Source organism: Argiope bruennichi, chromosome 8, assembly GCF_947563725.1.
Source record: "Argiope bruennichi chromosome 8, qqArgBrue1.1, whole genome shotgun sequence".
NCBI lineage: Eukaryota > Metazoa > Arthropoda > Arachnida > Araneae > Araneidae > Argiope > Argiope bruennichi.
Window position 1 is genome coordinate 125716854 of NC_079158.1, and position 18721 is coordinate 125735574.

The 18721-nt window shown below is 26.4% G+C and overlaps 2 protein-coding genes across 5 annotated transcripts in view; one reads left to right on the forward strand and one right to left on the reverse strand.

Annotated features, from left to right (window-relative positions):
- Nucleotides 1–1557: 1557 nt before the first annotated feature.
- LOC129981647 (glutamate--cysteine ligase regulatory subunit-like) lies at nt 1558–15405 on the forward strand. 2 transcript variants are annotated; one of them, XM_056092575.1, is made up of 7 exons: nt 1558–1817; nt 6336–6401; nt 8238–8316; nt 8399–8455; nt 9326–9543; nt 12045–12159; nt 14697–15405. In XM_056092575.1, the coding sequence occupies exons 1-7, from the start codon at nt 1719–1721 to the stop codon at nt 14855–14857; spliced, it is 795 nt and encodes a 264-aa protein (XP_055948550.1). In that variant the 5' UTR covers nt 1558–1718; the 3' UTR covers nt 14858–15405. The 2 variants fall into 2 exon arrangements, with proteins under 2 accessions (XP_055948550.1, XP_055948551.1); XM_056092576.1 differs by having other exon boundaries at nt 9326–9528; nt 14697–15395.
- A 2556-nt stretch (nt 15406–17961) lies between these two features.
- LOC129981183 (rab-like protein 6) overlaps nt 17962–18721 on the reverse strand; it is a 33412-nt gene continuing 32652 nt past the window's right edge. For all 3 annotated transcript variants that reach the window (XM_056091914.1, XM_056091915.1, XM_056091913.1), the window contains exon 17: nt 17962–18544. In XM_056091914.1, coding sequence (XP_055947889.1) covers nt 18341–18544 — 204 coding nt within the window. In that variant the 3' untranslated portion in view covers nt 17962–18340. The remainder of the gene's footprint in view (nt 18545–18721) is intronic.

Consider the following 18721-nt stretch of genomic DNA (forward strand, 5'->3'; position numbering starts at 1 on the left):
AAGTTTCAACTTCTGTGCATTATTATAAAAGTAGAAAATTCAACATTTAGAACAAATTTATCCACGATATTAGAATTTTTAATACAAATTTTTTTTAAAAATATTATTACACCAATCGTATAATTAGAAATGATTGATTCTATTACCTTTTCAAATTTAGTTTGGCTACTTTCAATCAAAATTCTGATTTTTAGCATTAAAAGAAGAATTAAATTGCTGTATGCATAAATAAATGTATTAAGCATTTATGAAAAAAAATTAATAATTTAGAATAAGAAATATATGTATTGAAAGAGTACTTTTTAAAATCATGTAATATTAATCAACTTATGCATATAATTTTTTGTTCAATATAAATCTTATTTTAACAAAACAAAAATTAGTTTTTATTAAATAGAAAATATTGAATATTTTGATGATTCCTTTGAGGATTTTTGGTTTATCATACTTTCTTAACAGAGAATAAGCCATATTTTATCAAAAACTTAGCTAAAATTATATATATATATCTTTACAAGTATGAATTATTAAATTAAAAAACAAATTTTAAAGAGTTCATCATGCACATTATCAACATTAAAAAAATAAAAATAGAATGTACAAAACTGCAAGAAAGAGATTACAGATTTTTATTATTGCAATTTTTAGACCACAAAATATAAATGCTTTATTGCTACTATAAATACTAGCAAATAACAAAATCAAAGCATGCCCGCAGTTATAAAAAATGTTTTAAATGTTCTATAACACTAATTTATTACTTAATTAGGTAAAAATATATATATATAATTTTTTAAAAGCATCATTTAAAAAAAAATTTAGCTAATTTTTAAAAAAACATTTAATATTGTACAACAACAAACAAACAAAATATGGGCATTAAAATTAATAGTATAAAAAAACTAAAATACTTTCCAATGCATACAGCCAAATTGCAAGAAATAAAATTAAAACGACATCGAATTTGTATTCTGAATAAAGCATCATTTTTAGCTTCCATTAAGAATTTAAATGAAACTTGTAAGTTCATTCCATTACTTTGTGAAAACTTTAAATTTCATTTAACAAACCAATAGAAGATAGAAATTAATTATCAGTTAACATATTAGTTTCTTGCCATTTAATTAATTATAAATAGAAAGCGCCTGTAGAAAATTCAGCTTTCCCAAGTTCCCAGCCACAGTCAACATTAATTTCTAGTCAAAAATTAGATTCATTAAACTTAATTATGAGCAAAAATAAATATATTATAACACGGTATTATTCTTTTATTAAAAAAGATCGTGCATAAATAAGGTCTGCCTTCATCATAGATATAACCGACAATCGTCCACACTCAACCCTATACATTCCAAAAATGAGCTTCATTCTTGGCGGGTAAATAAATTTTCAAATGTTGGCGAAAAAAGCTTTTCCGTAAGCAACCATACATCGATTCCCCCATTTCCATCACTACCGGAATGAAATCCGTCCTCCAGTGCTGCTTCCCCCTACTTCCCTCCCCTTTCAACTTCAAATGGGGGGTTCAAGCGTCCTCCGGTTAACGAGTCTCTTAATTTTAGCTTTTCTTGTTTCTAAGAAATATTATTATCAATTAAGAGGAAAAGTTATTCTTGACTTTTCTTTAACTGTATCCAAAAGACGTGTGCTTAAGTTATTTTTCATTCCTTAAAAGACTTTTGTGCTGGCCCTAAACTTCATTTTTAATCCTTTTCAAAATGTTAGCGGATCATGTAAAACGTATTATTATAAACACAGGGAATCTTATCAGTTCGAAAGAGCTCAAGAAAAAAGCAATTCAAACACCTACGGAAGAGGTTTGCGTTTTTTTTAATTATTATTTTTCTATTTAATTAAATGTCCGAATTTGTAGCAATTTCCTCGTTTTTCTTTTTTTGATGTATTAGTTACCAACTAATTGTAATTAAAATAACTTCCTTCAATTATTTTTTCCTTCATCGTATTTTTCAATTATTTATATGCTTAGTTTTTTTCTTTTTTATTAAATCAAAATTACAGATTTGACTTTTTTGTAACTATAATTTTTCACTCGTTATAAGAATTTATTATGAATAAATAAATGAATCAAGTGTTTTTTCATCACGTTAAAAAAAAAAAAAAACTCTTTGATTGATAACTTCCTTGACCTAATTTCATATCAGAGAACGTGCATTCTTCTGATTCTAGTGAACAGTTTTTATAAATTATTCATAATATTAGTTTTATTCTTAGCAGTAAATGTTATTAATAAGTGAGAATTGTTGGCAAAATGACTCTTGAGAAAATTGATGCATTTTTTTCTAGTAAAATTATACAAATTAGAAAAATAAGATGCTATAAAATATCTTTATTTATAGTTCAAATTATTGCATGACATTTTTTTTGTATTAACATTATTCACTTTTATTATTTAAAAGACTTTTTTATAAATTAGAATTAAACTATACTTATGAAACAAGTATATTTACTTTCATTATGGTTTGAAATAATTTAATGATATAAAATTTTAGTGTATGTTAAAAGTTGCTTTCAGAATAATATGAGTTTATTTTTCAAAAACTTCATTATTCACCAAATCTTGGTTATTTTTCATTGAAAGAAATATGAAATCTTTGGAAATTCTGTGTTCTGGCCCTCTGTCGGATGAATATGAAACATTGCAATTGACTTAATTGGTATCATTAAAATTTATAATATTTAAATTTTTTTTACTATGTAACAATATTTATAGCAAGAACCTATTGCAAAATGTTATATGAAATAATTCAGTTACCTTTCATCTAGTTCTATCGATCATGAAATATTTGGATTAGTATATTTGTAAAACTAAAAAACAGTACAGATTTTTTGCCAAATTCTGGCCAAATAATAGAAAATATGCCAAACAGCAGCTAAAGATTACAGTTAGGTTAGCTTATTTAGTAATTTTTTTTTCTTAATTTTAAAAAATTAAAGTTTGATTAGCTATTTGGTAAAGTACCAAATACTCTAATAGCCAGTTTAACAAAATTTTGATTTTATCTGAATTCCCTTAGGATCCAAACATGCTTTATGTATTACCTTTTTCTATATTGTTATGTAGTTGTAATATTTCTTTCCTGTGCACTGATTTTTATGGTAAGGAAAAAAGCTTTACAGAAGCTCTAATGATATTGAATAGATGTAGGATCAGTGATGACAAAAGTATAAGGTCTTGAAATATTAAAAAGTATTCACTGTAAATTCATTAGGACTCGAATTCCAACTTTCATTCTAGAATATTTGATGCTTTTTTATAGAAGTTAGAAATGTCCACAGAAAGAAAAAATCATGAGAAGTGTGTGGAGTGTTGATCTCCAGTAAGTTCTCTCTGAGCACTTTGTGCTTTCATGGGTTTTTTTTAATAGCAACTTCCATCTTGTGTGCTGTTTATTGCAAGTACTATTCTTCTGTACAATTTGGCTTACTTTGTGTTTTTTGAAGAATAAAACATCAGTAAACATGATTGAACTTATTGGAGTATTGTCCAAATGAATATCTCAGTTACAATATAATTATGCTAGCCAGACCCACATGGCATTGCATGTGACATGATGAGTGGCAACAAAATTAAAACTGTATATCATCATAAAATTAAGTAAAAAATAATTATGATTTGAGATGGTTTACTTTATAATTATTTCACTTAGCAAATTACAAATAATTTAAATTGGAGTGAATAACTGATAATGAAGACTAAAAAAAAGAGAAAGATATAATGAAATTAGAAATTTTTTTGTAGACAATATTATTAGAATTTCAACTAAATAAAAATGGTATTCTTAATTTGATTTTTTTTTTTTTTTTGTTGTTGTTGTTGTTAAATCAATGAAAAAATAAAACTTCTCCACTTTCTGTATCTCAAATAAAAATCACTGAAGAAAATTTCAAATTCATTAAAAATCAATAAAAAATTATTTTGATCACTTTTATTTTAATCAGAGGGTGCTGTTCAAATAATCACCTCAAGAAATGTGAAAAATGTAATAGAATCCAGATATTTGATGCAGAATTTTGATTTAAAAATTTTGTAAAAATTTAGTTTTCAAAATTTTTTAGGAAAAATAACTACTTAATAGAATATTTTCAAATCTCAGTGAATTGTGTTGTTCTAAACAAATTTTTTTCATATGTACAATTATTTTCTATCTTTGTGGACACACAGATGTTTTACCCCTCTAGAATCATTAGAAAATATGCTAAGGCATACATGCAAAAAATATCATCCAAAACAAAAAATTAAAATTTCTATATTAAACTGGAACTTTAAGGCACTTTGAGTAATCATTACAACAGCCTATATGCCAAATTTTATGGTTAAAAGTGTGATACATTTGTATGAACTTCACAGACACACGTACATACACAAGCTTTAGTTCCCATAGAAAATAAGCTTCTGAGATATGGATTATTGAATCGTATTTTGTACTTTAATTGATGATATTTAATGTATATTATTATTTTTTTATTTATTTATTTAACATCTTATCATTTAAATATATATTTTTTAGCTTTAATATTTAGAATTAGATTTAAATTGTATTTGATATAAGCTAATATATAATTATCCTATAATAAAAAAAATGGAATTTATTGTAAAATTCAGTTTTTTTTTTAATTCAAAACTATCTTTTTTTTTAAATCTTAAATTATTATTATTTATTTATTTTGAATGTGCATATTTCTTTGCTTTTTTTTTCTTTGTTTCCTCAGACACTTTTTTTTTCCTTGAAAAAAAAATGCTTTAATTTTGACTTTAAAAATGCTAAACATCATAGAGATAATTTCACACACTGTTCTGCAAAACATGTATTCCTGAACATTAAGGAAGAATTCTATTTGTTAAAAAAAAATAATAATAACTCAGGATTTCAATCAATAGTGTGTAAATAAAAATATAACAGAAAAATATCATCTTAATGTGCTTGAGATATATACTGAAGAAGATTTTTTTTTTTTTTTTTTACTATAGTGTGTTATGAAAGTATGGTTTTGGTTATTCTTATAGCTTATTTCAATGAACTATTAGTTAATATTTTGAATTCAAGATATTAATAGAACTCAGCAAATTTGCTGTTTATATTTCAGAAATACATGTGACCACTAAGGTATGTTTTTTACTGTATCTCTTCTTTGTTGTGTTAAATGAATTTTTTAAAAAATAATGTAGCTGCAAGCTATGCTACATTATAACTGCTACATTATTCATTCAACAAGCAATAAGGAAATATGTATGGTAGCTACCAGGTGCTTCTATGAAAGAATACTTTGAGCAAAGAGAGTCTATTGCTTTACTAAAAGTGTTAAAAAGAAAAGCAAAACTAGATTTTGAATAAATGAATGATGTGTCATCAATTAAAAATGATATAAACTTACCAAAATGGCGAGCACACTAGAAGCATGAGATCGCACTAGATATTCTAAGCATAGTTATGTTGACTCAATAATGCAGTGAAATGAATATAAAACTGACTTCTTGCTTTTCATATCTAAATTTCATTTTTTTTTTTTTCATAATGTTATTAGTGTTTTGTATAACAAGTTAAATATTTGTTGAAATATTTGCAACTTTATTTACTTTATTTTCGAATGTCATTCTGGTAATGCTTTGATCATTTTATATAATCTTTTTAGTTTTATTTTATGATTATATTCTTTAATAGTAATAAAACTCTTTGTAATAGTAATACAGCTCTGAAATTTTACAGTAGAATGATTGAAACTATCTTATGAGTTCCCCTTCCCGAAAAAAGTATTGATATTTCAATAGAGTTTTGGTACAATATCATCTTAAATAAGTTTAATTTTATATTTAATTATTTTAACAGAAATTTCAAAAAAATTTTGCATGATTTGTAGATTTAAAAAACTAAAAATAGCTAGATATATAAAATCCTGCAAATCGCGACTTAATCATAGATATTTATGTGTTAAATATTTTTAACTTTATATTGGAATCAAATTATTTTGTCTGTGTAAATAAATATTTAAAAATAAATATATGTTTTCAATATATTTGACTATTTTATTAATGAATACAAATTTTATAGTATTTGTCTTACTATTAACTTAATATCAATTTTCAATAAATTTTTAATGAAATCTTTATTGACAGTAATTAAAATCATTCCTATTTATAGGTATTTTTATTTGTTATCAATGACATTTTCATAACAGTAAATTGTTCCTCTCACTTTTATAAAAAATTAATTAGTTGATTTCCAATAAGATTTTTCTCTTATCTCTTTTCATAGCTAATGTATTAAACACATTAATTATTCAATTTAGTTCTAATTGAATATAATTTACCTGAATAGGTGTTTGATAGCATCTCTACAGTATTCCTTTCTTGGCTGAGTAGATTGCAAGAAGAAGCAGTAAATGTAAGTTTTACACTTTTTCTGCTTAATTTAATAGTTGTGTCTATTTAATATAATGGTACAATAATATGACATTCTAAAGTAGTGAAGCAAGTTCAATAATAAAACATTTATATATATATATGACTTATTTTTCAATTTTGTTTGAAATTTATAAAAGACGATTAAACTTTATCTGTAATTTTAAAAATTAAATTAAATTGGCAGAAATTACACTTTTTTTGCTTAGGTACGGATTTCAGTGTTTTAGGGATTGAATTTTTTATTCTTTAGATTTCCTGGTTTTCTTTTATTTCTGAATTTTAAAAAATTTTTCAAATACTTTTTATTTAAAAATTTTTATTCTGTTGTTTGGTTAATCAAGTTTATTTTACTTCTCAATGCTTATGTTTGACAGAATTCATTATTTTATAAAAAATTCCAAGCATATGTCATGTCTGAAATGAAAGTAAATAAGTTTTCATTTAAATAGCTATCATATAAGTAATTAAAAAAATTATTGCTTGCAATACAGATGCTTTTGTGAGACACAGTATGTATATTTAACAGTTGTTTAAAAGTCTTCACTTCTTTAAATATTTTCAATAAATTGTGAGATGGATTAACAAATATCATATATGTTGATATAAATGTGTTAAAATAGTGATTTAACATATTTTCATTTTTTAATTTTAATTATTAAACTTTAATTTTGGGAAACGTTCTCTAAATGCAATCCTTAATAAGAAAAACTCAAAAATGCTTCTTTAACTTTTAATGGCATTTCTTGAAAATAGCCTGTTTTAGCCATCCTTAGCATAAATGCGCCATCTCTGAAGATGATTTAAATTTCACAAAATCTATAATAATCAACAGGTTCATTGCAGTTATTTATGGTGACACAGTCAGTAAACCTCAATAGTAAATAAGAATGTTAGACAGATACTCAGCTGAGACATACACTAGCAATAAACAGTAGTCTAAAATGCTTAGCAGAACTTAGCAAGTAGAGAGAACTTCACACAGTTATTCATGTTGGTTAATCAAACATTTGCTATTCTCCACTGTCTCCTCGTTTTAGTTGTACTCAACTGCCAACTCCATATTATACTTCTAACTACTCAGTGCAGTTTCAATATTAGACTCCCATTGCTCCATCCTCAATTCACTAATCCCTTAAGCTAGACTGAATGCTTGTGCTTCACTGGACTGACCCAACTAACCATACGGCTTACTTCAATGTGGTGTGTTGAATTTTTATAACTTCCAAAGCAGGGTACAGAAAGTTCTCAAAGGATGGCATGATTTGCCTCCTGTTGATCCTATCAAATAGAGTCCTATTCTGTTCTAAACAAATTGATCCTATTCTTAAAAATTCTAGTTTTTTTTTTTTTTTTTTTGCCAAAGGGATGCCAAAAGAGCTGTCCATAAAATTGTCTTTCTTACGATGTAACTATTTGTGCTGGAAAGCAGCATTACAGATTCGTAACAATATTGTAACACATTTGATGGATGATCTGAATATATTTGAATTTTAAATAAATGAGAAATTCTACTTCTAGTAAAACTGAATGATACTCTAAATATGATACATGAATCAATCAATGCAATGTAACTTCGTAATTCAAACTCTTTTCATCTTGTTCACTTGTAAGAAGTTAGTGTAGTTTTTAGTGAAGGTTACAAAAATATTTTATTTCTGATTTCCCTTAATGCTCTTCATCCTTAACTATTTAATTAAATTATCTATAAGACATTTCTTTTTTAAAAAACGGCAAAATTAAACATTTATTATATATTAAATAAATGTGCTTGTAACTTACCTTGAACTGACCTTTTAATTACTTATTTGTGCTATAGGACTCAACATCTGTCTATTGTGTTAGCCCTCATGCTATTAAAGCAAATCAATCTGATCGTGCAGAACTGAAAATATCAAGTATGTTTAGCATTATGTTATTTTTTATCTATGCAGTGAACAAAGTATGCTTTATTGATAAAAATTGCTTCTTATATTACAGTAAAAATTTTCCTTGGGCATTATGATTGTGAAGATCTGAAAACATCCATTCTGGAAAGTGTGTATCAATCATTTTTATATTGCATTTCATTATATTTTTATGTTGTTTATAAGCATATGAAATTGTATTACTTAGTTATTAGCATAAAAAAATAAGCTTCAATAGTTTGTTTTATATTTTTTGAATAATTATTTTCAAATTCGTGTTTTCTCATAATAGGCTAAGTTATTAATAGAATTTTTTGTTTCAAAAAAAGTTATGAAATGAATAAATATTTTTAATGCCCTATGAACTTTTAGTTTAATCAATATTAATCCCTTCAAAATGGTAAGTTTCATGCAATAAGATAACAGAGAAAATTACTACTTTAAGGAACTAAGGATAATATTCTTTATTAAAATTATCTTTTTTGTAAAATGTTTTGTATTTCAGTTTTTAAGAAAATCATTTATTATTATTATTATTATTATTCATTGGAAGATATAATCAAATGTTCTTTGAAGTAAATTATCTATAATTATTGAGATCTGTCAACCATAAAATTTATAAAAGCTTTGAATTTTGTTATTGTTTATGAAAAATACAAAATAAAATCCATTTTTTTTTAAATCAGTACTCTACTTTCAAATATTGAAAAGTATCTGATTTCTAAATAATTTTATTAGCAAAAACTGCCAAAAGTTATAAGAATGTGTTGCAGTTACATTTTAACTTACAAATAAAGAAAATATTCCTTACAATGTGATTAAACTATTTGTAATTGATTAAATTTTAGAATATTCCTTCTTTAATTTTCTATTTCTAGTGATTTGAATCGTTTTGAATAGTGTAAGCTAAAAATTTGACAACTTTTATGTCATCTTTGTTTGAATGCAGATAATCATATCTGTAATAAAACAATGAAATAATCTTATTTTTATATTTCAGTGATGAATTCTTTGGATGTAAATGTTGTTGATTCTTTAATATTGAGTTTACCTCTTAAATCTCTTGAGGAAAAATTTGATCTGGAAAAAATGAAACCGCTTTGGACAATTTTGGAAAATTTCGTGCATGAAGGAAAACTGATAACTATTGGTGTCAGTGATTTGGATACACCAGAACTTGCTGAATTATACGAGTGGGCTGAGGTAAGGTATGTAAAGGTATTTTGAAAATAAAAAATGAAAATCTTTGAAAATTATCTTTTTGAATTCAATAATTCTAACACCTTTCTATGTTCTTCGAAAAGATATTTGAAGAATGTGCAAAATATTAGAATACATAATAGATTTCTGTTAAAAATGCTCATTGTTAATCATTTATTAAATGGATAGAGGAATAAATAGTTTAATTGAAATCTCAGTTACTTTACTTTTTTTTCTCAGAAAACTCTATTGCCTTCCCTTCTTTTTTAAAGTGATGTATACTTTTAGGCAGGCCCGGTTCTATTGGTGAAGCTGCTATCATGTCATTTAATTTCAAAACTATATATATATCATCATAGAAACATTTTCTGATTAAAAATCAGTGTATCTAAATGGAAAATATGTAATCAAAGATTAAAACATTTTAAGCTTGTGATATTCAATTGAAACTTTTAAAATATAATAAAATAGAAATAAGTTATATATTATAATACATAGGATGTAATAATACATTTACCATGATTTGTTATTGATGTGGTTTTATATGAAAATGAGGCTGTTTAATTGTGAATGATTTCAATATGTTATGCATTATTATCATCAATCTCAGGCTTATATGAAATTCAGATCCTGGATATATGCTTTATATATTTATTTTTAATTAATAGCTTGGCAAAAAAATCTATTTTCTGAAAAACATGTGTTCAAAGAATCAAAAATGTAATTGCTTTCTCAGAAATATACTTTTATTCATCAATTTTTTGAATGATTTTTTAAACTCATGAATGAGATTTCGATCACATAAAATGTATTAAAGTGATCTCTTTCATGAATGTCTAAAATAGAAAATAGATTTCTTATCCAACACTCATTTTTTAAAATTTCAGGAAAATAGTTACCCTATAATTGTAAGTACATATACCCAGAGTAACTGTTAAGATAAGGGTTTAATTTAGTGTAGGAAAAGATATATATATATGAATTATAAAAACTAAGACAAAAAAGAGCCACCATTTTTTACATTCATTTAAATCTCTTGTGTAAAAATTATACTATTAAGTGTAATGCTATATATCATTAATATTGCATGTAATATAATTTGAGAAATCTTGATACAATATCTTTACACATTTTCTAAACTAATGTTTTTCAGTTTAGAAAAAAGAATTTGCAGTTTTCTTAATTAAAGAAAATTTCTTTGTAGGTAGAAGAAACATTGACTTAATGAATCAGCAACAAGTTTAATTAATTCATCAATAAAATTCATTGGCAGATACTGTTCATTTCAGAAACCTGTGTCTATCACTTTTGGATGATTTCGCAAAGGGGTGATATGTAGTGAGTAAGAACAGTGCTTTTCCAGAAATCTTTGTTGGGCCCATTTTTCTTTTGGTATTCTTCTTTTAAAATATTTTTAATAGAAAATGTTGCAAATCTTTTATATATTTTCTTTATTTAGTTAAAAACAGAAATCTCATTCATCTTCCATTTTACTGTAATTTGGTGAATATAGAGCATTTCCATATCTGAAAATAGAATGTTTTATTTTTTAACAACAATAAAAAAAAAAGGAAACAAAGAACAAGCAGCACAAAAACATGGCTGATGTGCTGCAGACCTAAACTGCCACAATTCACATGTTATGACTTTTTTTAAGGTAAATTATCAACATTCAATGATAAAAATTGAGCCATATTGAACCTAAATTTTATTGAGGACAGCTGCAGTTGTCTTTTATATTCAACTGCCTTCATACATGCACACCCAACAGAACAGGGCCTGCTTTTAGGAATATATATGGTGAATACTTTTAGTGTATAGTTTTCATTTAAAAATGAAGCATATTTGTTTAAGTTTAAATCATAATTTTTAACCAATGATAATTTTGACCATTATAAATTCAAAAACTTTTTAATGTACATTTTTATGAACAGTGTAAGTATACTTAATATATTAATTACTAATGTTTTTGATATGTTTATAACTTTTTAACTTTTGAAGTAAAAATAGCAGTAACGTCCTTGCTAATTGTTCCAATCTGTTTAGTTTCCTTGAAAACATGGGTGATAAGATAATGGAGATTTGACATGAATGGTCTGTTCTATCTGATAATTGAAATTACTGAATATTATCTTGTTACAAAAATAGTAGTAATATATATTTTTTTTAAATTTTGATATGAAAGATAACTTATGCTTAAAATGATTAGTTGAAAATCTGATATTTTAGCATATCACTATATTGCTTTGCATGATTAAAATATCATTTGCATCGTATAGTTTTCCTACATTTCTAACAAATTTCAACAAAAATGAAAAATAAACTTAGATATTAATTTTGGGAGAGAGGTATTAAAGCACATTAATTCTGACAGATATAGTTTTAAGTAGTAATTTTGAAAAATTAAAGTCCTTTTCAAGTATCCTTAATCAGAGATTTGTTATTGTTTCTATTATATAACCACATGAAAAATATATTTTTTAACTTTTCAAAAATGAATAATTTTTTTAAAATTTTAGATAAAACCTAGTGTGAATCAAGTAAACATTGAATCTTGTTGTGTGATGCCCCCAGAATTAACAGCATTTGCAAAGGAGCATGATATACAGCTCTTAACACATAATGATCCAAAAGGTAATATTTAATGAAATTTTTAAACATTTTCATTTTTGCCATCTCTTATTTGCTATATTAATGGTTATAAGTATAGGCATATAATATTTCTTTATGTTATTTATATATATCATACACCATTTGTGCCTAGTTAGTACACCAGGATTGATAGTTTCCAAAAATTTCAATTAACATATTTTGTTTTACTTAATCATTATGGCTTGTTTCCTCAACAAATTTTAATAGACATGTGAACCATACTGTATTAGAAATCTGTCAGCATTCTGTTTGTTGTACAATTCATTTCCATATAACTCTGCCTTCATTTTTATAAATTCAGTTTTACATAGGAAAGTGCAATATACTTTTAAAATGGGTGCACTTTAAAAATGTTTAGTTATTGCTTTTTTCTGAAGTTAAATCTTAACTATAAGTACAATAAAATTTTATTAAAAACATGCCATGTATTGAAACCTATTAAAATAAGCCAAATCTTCATAAATTGATCATTAATAATAATATATATTTAAGAAATTAGATGAAATATTAATAGTAACAATTCAAAAGATTTCGGTTTATTTATTGTTGTAAAATATGCTACAAATATTTTTAAAATAATTAAAATTGGTGGAAAATTTACTGCAAAAAAAATTGGTTATCATTGATTGATTTTAGTTTTAAGATGATGTAAAGTTTATTTTTATGTTGTAATATTTTTGGAAATTATGATGAAAAAGTTTCAAAATTTTGCTTCACTTAATAGAAATTTCAGGAAAATCTCTGTGAGTGCACTTCCTCCTTCCAAAATATATAAGTATCAAGTTAGTCAAACAGTTTTATTTGTAGAATACCAGCACATAGACATATTGGATACATACTTCCTTTTTATTAGTAGTAGAAATAGATATGTTATAAGTTATCTCTGAATCCATTCAGTGGATCAGTATCTTCCAGATCTAATCAGTTCTCTGAATCAAAATTTAAAAATTATGTTTACCTGTTCTGAAAATTACAAATTTGTATCATTATATAAGCAACACACATAATACATAAGGTGTCAAATGTTCCAATGGATCAGAATACTATAAGCACTGGCCTCAGGCTCTGCTGCCCAAATGAAATTGTGTTATCGAAGCCGATCTTCCGCCATTGTCTTTGTGAAGAGAGGCAAATTTCATTAAGTATTTGGCCAAGCTTAAAAGTTTTGCTTCCCATAACAGGACCTCAAATTTCTCACTGAACTGAAAGAACAATCAAAGGCTGAAAAAAGACTCTCCTCTTGGTGTGATGAGGAGACAGGGTTTGACGAATATGGATGTTGAGCCATGTACTCTTTTACTCAAATGACATCAACTACCTTGTTTGATAATATTGTTTTTAACGAAGACTTGAGAATTAATTTTACAAAATACTGCAAACATCCTGAGTTGTTGCGCCAGCTGGCCCTCGAGGTCATTGCTGATATCCCCAATCAAGCCTTGAAAAATCTACACTGATGGGAGCTAAATGGAGTCTGGGTGAACTGGAAGTGGCATATTTTTTTAAATCAAGTAGAGGGGATTCAAGGCATTGTTTTAGAAACCCAGACCACAGCTCAGTTTTTCGATCTAAACTTCTTGCTATTAACAGAGCTTTGGGCCTCACCTTGGAGACTGATAATTCCCACATTCGGATCCTCACAGACAAGAGCTCAATACAATACTTAAAGGACTGGTCACACATTCTTGACAAGTTGGGCCAAGACATTATCTTCAAATTAACTACATTCGCAAGGACTGGGTTAGTGAGCATACAGTGGATCCCTTCTCATGTGGGCATCCTCAGAAATGAAATTGCAGATGCTCTGGCAAAGGAAGGGAGCCTAAGTCCCAATGCCCCCTCTACAAGACTGCAGGCCGTAGATATCCACACCTTGTTTAAACTAAAATGAAATGGAAGGTTCCTCCAAAGCATGACTGATATGCTGGTAGGTTTACAGGCTTGTCTCTAGCATGCACCAATCCAAGGAGTGTTCAAATGCTCTTATCTAGGATAAGGCCATATAAAAAGTCTTCTCTTTATCAGAGGCCAAAAGATGTATATTCTTAGCCAACACTTCACCCCCCTCATATCATTGACTCTGTTGGTGCCTCTGTGAGGCAGCAGGTGAATGAGAGGGAGTCAGTTTACAATCTTATTGTGCAAAACGATCTCTTGGACTTGGTTTGGATTGGTGTTCAATCCAAGGGGGATGAGCAGCAACATACTATAACCATAGAAGCATTATTAACACTATTCATTTATTATATGAATTTAAGTTCAATTCTTTTTATTCATTCATTGTTAAATTCTCATTAGCTTCATTGATAAATTTTATAAATGACAATGTGCTATAATATTTTAACATTTAAGCGAACTATGTGCAGATTATATATACCTTGAGTAAATGTGATTAATCAATTTATCATTCTGTACAGTTATTATGTATAATAACTGATTGTAACATATACATTTTTCCTTTATTATTGTTAGTATTGATTTTTTTTCCCTCTCATTTCAATTAAAGAATTCTCTTCTAGTGTTACTTCCTGATAAAATGCTACATAACATTCTGGAGTCAGCAGTGACAACTTATGAAAACTGGAAAATCAGTTGGATTGTACGGTATGCTGTAGTAATAAAATGTCGTGGTATAATTCAAAATAAAGGATATCTGATGTGCACTGAGAAAAATACTTGAATTATAAATTATTTAAAAGCACACTTATGAACGCACTGTGATCAAAATTTTATTTTGCTATGTTTTTCTATAAAAATATGTATTTAGAAGCTAAAACAAATTCTATAGCTTAATAATCTTTAAGCAAATTTAACTATCACATCACATTTAATTTCATAGAATCTTATTTGGTTGTAAATAATTTATAAGATAGTTTATTTGCTGTTTCATATAAAACATACTTTGCTCATTTGATAGCATTGTTATTTTTATATATATTAGCTTGAATTATTTGCACTTCAAATCACACGAAATTTCTTATCATTAAAGAGATTATGTATTAATAAAGGTTTTAAATCTGTGTGTATTGTGTAAAATAATTTATTTCAAAGCACATCAAAACTTTTTCATTCACTTACATCGTGTGCATTCTATTATGGTATTTTAATTACTGTAAAGAATTTTTATTCTCCTTTCAGTAGATAACGATTTTTAAAAATATGTTCCAAATAACCTCCCCCCCCCCCGCCATCTCAAAATGCTCTAATAACAAAAGATTACTGCCAAAAACTATGTTTTATATATTCTAAAAGCTCAGTTCTTACATCTAAAAAATAACTCATTGATGGATATTTACATATTATTTCTGAATTAAATAAAATTTTAAGTTGTATAATTTTTTTTGTATTCTTTCATTCACAAATATTGCAAATTTTAAGTTGTATAATTTTTTTTGTATTCTTTCATTCACAAATATTGCAAATTTTATTGAAACTTGATCTTAGTTTAAATACACAGTTTTTATTGAATGTTCATTTAAAAATTTATTATTAAATATTTTATTTAACTATTATATATTTATCAACAATAAATGGTTATCTTTAAAATGGCAAGTATAAATTTTGCTTGTAATGAAAGAACCAGTCAGAGAATTGTCATTATTTATAAAATAAAGTTTATATGGACAAGATAATATACTGTTTTTCATAAAGGGATTTAGCAATTTATTTGTATACATTTGACAATAACTTAAACGGAACAAAACAAAAAAATTCAGAATAATAGTCAAAATGTCTTATACAATATAAATCTGCATTAACAAATTACAATAATATTTAATGTACTGTTTGTATTAGTTATATAATAATTACAAGGTGGGGATTTGAGTTGTTTGTGCTCAACTCAATTATGTGCAGACTTAAATGTTAATTTTTTTATAAAAATGGTCCGTGTATAAATCTTACTTATGTTTAAAATGAATTAAATGGAAATCAATTTTGCAATTTTTTTAAATTTGTACAAACTGATAAGAACTTAATAATACCTATCAGTAAACATATGGAACTGTAGATCCTCCTCTTTACAATAGCGTTTTAATCTGTTTTATTGTAATGATACAATCTTTCAAATTTGGATTGTTTTGTTAATTGTTAAAAAAAATATTTGTGCAGAAGAAAATTGTACTCATGTCATGTCTCATTTTTAGTCAGCAACAATAAATTCTTCATAATGAGATATCATCAAGAAATAATTTAATCCTTGCCTACTTCTCCAACTAAATTTTTATTCTTTATTGAATGCTTTAACTACAAAGTATATGATTAATTATGTAGAGCTGCAAAATGTAAAATTTGCAAAATCATCTTTTCGTGGTGATTTACTGGTTTACAAAAGTTAATATAGATCTTGGGAGCTTGTTTCTAATAATGTAAATACAGGTATTTCTTATAGCTAAATATTATGCAGCAAAATATAATTTAAATAAAAGGAAAATTCATCACAAAATGTATTTGATTTTTTAAAAAAAATACTTCAAGCGTAATCTTTAAACCTTAATAGAATTTTTTATAGTATATGTCAAAACACAACTTTAAAAAATTAAGAACAACATGTTGAGAAAAACTATGTTCTTTACCCATTGTTTGCCAAATGATTTTTAATACATAAAAAAAACTGAAAAGGATACATATTAAAATGTATGATATACACCTGCTAGGACACTGATTAGAATGAATGCCACGTAATTTATCTGTGTGCTATTTAAATATTTCTCACTTCTAGATAAAATGTTGTAATCTATAAATTTGTGTAGTAAATTGATTAAACTGCAATACAAAATGGACCTTTTGTAAAATTACCAAAATAATAGAATAAAGCATCTTTTTTTTTTGGTAATTTAAAAGCAAGATAATGCAGGGAAAGATATTCTACTAGATTTTTTAGAAGTTTTAGAAAAAATACAATTCAGTATTTCAAGTTATTTGATTTAAAGAAGAGCATTCAAAATGTTTACTTGCATTTATCTCGGAAGATTAATTAATGTAAAGCTGGAAATAGATCCATTATTCGATGCTAGCAGCATGCTATCCTTATCGGATTGAGCATTAGTGGTTAAACTTTTCTATAAAAAAGGCCCGCACGTTGAAAGGAATCAAGGCAGATAAAAGCCCTATTTCATCAATGGGATACTTAATTTAGCTTAACCGAAACCTATGTGAGGTAATGGAAAGGATTGTCCACGAAATGGCAGACATCGTCAATACGAGCCGCGTTCCTGTTATTTAAATTATCATGGAAAATTCGGCAGTCGAGGCATCAACAGGAAGTAGCAGTGCACATGAAACAGAGAGTAACAGGGATTTTGAAAACATCAAAACTGCATTCATACAAGATACAGATAGCTCAATTAAGGACGGTACAATCCGATGAAATACAAGCCTTTGTAACAAGAGTATTTGTAAAAACGGAGCGTGGCCCACAATGGTTGCTGAACATCATGTGGACAGATGAAGCCCACTTTTCATTGCACGGTGAGATGCATAAGCAAAACAGTCGTATTTGGGCGACATTAAATTCTCATGAGTACACGTGTGCGACAGGTGTAATTTCACCGCACTCTTCATTCTGGACCCTTTTCTTTTTGAAGAGCTTTCATTTAAATAATTATAACCAATATACATTACTATTCAGAACTCATGGGAAAAATAATTTGTAGAAATTTTTTGATCAGATTTGATGCCATGTTTAATTGATTTTCTAGAATATAAAAATTTTAGTATGTTTAATGAACTCTTAAAAATACAAAACATAATGACAAATAATGCAATAGTATTTCACAATTAATCTAAAAATTCATTATCTTTAATAATTTATTTCTCCATGCATAATCAAAATTTACAAATATTTTCTTGACTTGTATAGAATTAACAGATTTTAAATCTTACTTAAACGTCAGTTTCAATTTACATAGGCAGGAAATAGTTAAAAAAGTAAAATCCTTTTTCAGTTTGTAAACACTGTTAATTTTTTGGACAGTTCAAAGCTTTTAAATGGATGGTTCCAACCTATATTTTATTGCAATAGCACTTGTTTTTCCTCAGCAAACAACTGAGAATAGTTATATAATTCAAAACCCCAATAGTTTTCCTCGTAGAAATGAAGAAGTAATTTGCAAGCAGTTCTGCTATTCCAATAATGTAAGTATTGATTCTGTGAAAGACAGTTTTAAAAAACTTCATACTGTTGACTTGGGATTCCACTTTCACTGGTTCCCAAAAACTCTTCTAACTTATCCACATCAGAAGAGCTATCCAAATCACCCACTTCACGGTGTTTTTTCTTCTGAGCAGTTTCTTTTTTATTTGTAACATCATCTTTTTCCTTGTGTTTTTTGTGCTTGTGTGATTTTCTGTGGCTTTTTGATTCATCCTAAAATGGAAAAAAAAAAAATGAAGAAAACAGTACAAATTACAATTACTATAATATATAGTAAATTATATGACCGTCTGTTAGAACAACTGTGCTGCTGTTGATTCTTCTACTTTACTGCAAATATTTGTGCTTACACTCATGGGGAAAGAAATCAAGAAATTTTTTTATTTAGAC

What these genes read in the sequence shown, in the direction of transcription:
- LOC129981647 (XM_056092575.1), top strand. Translation starts at nt 1,719, where the DNA reads ATGTTAGCGGATCATGTAAAACGTATTATTATAAACACAGGGAATCTT. An exon ending in GAAAACATCCATTCTGGAAA is followed by an intron (nt 8,456 to 9,325) that starts GTGTGTATCAAT and finishes TTTATATTTCAG; the next exon opens with TGATGAATTCTTTGGATGTA. An exon ending in AACACATAATGATCCAAAAG is followed by an intron (nt 12,160 to 14,696) that starts GTAATATTTAAT and finishes ATTCTCTTCTAG; the next exon opens with TGTTACTTCCTGATAAAATG.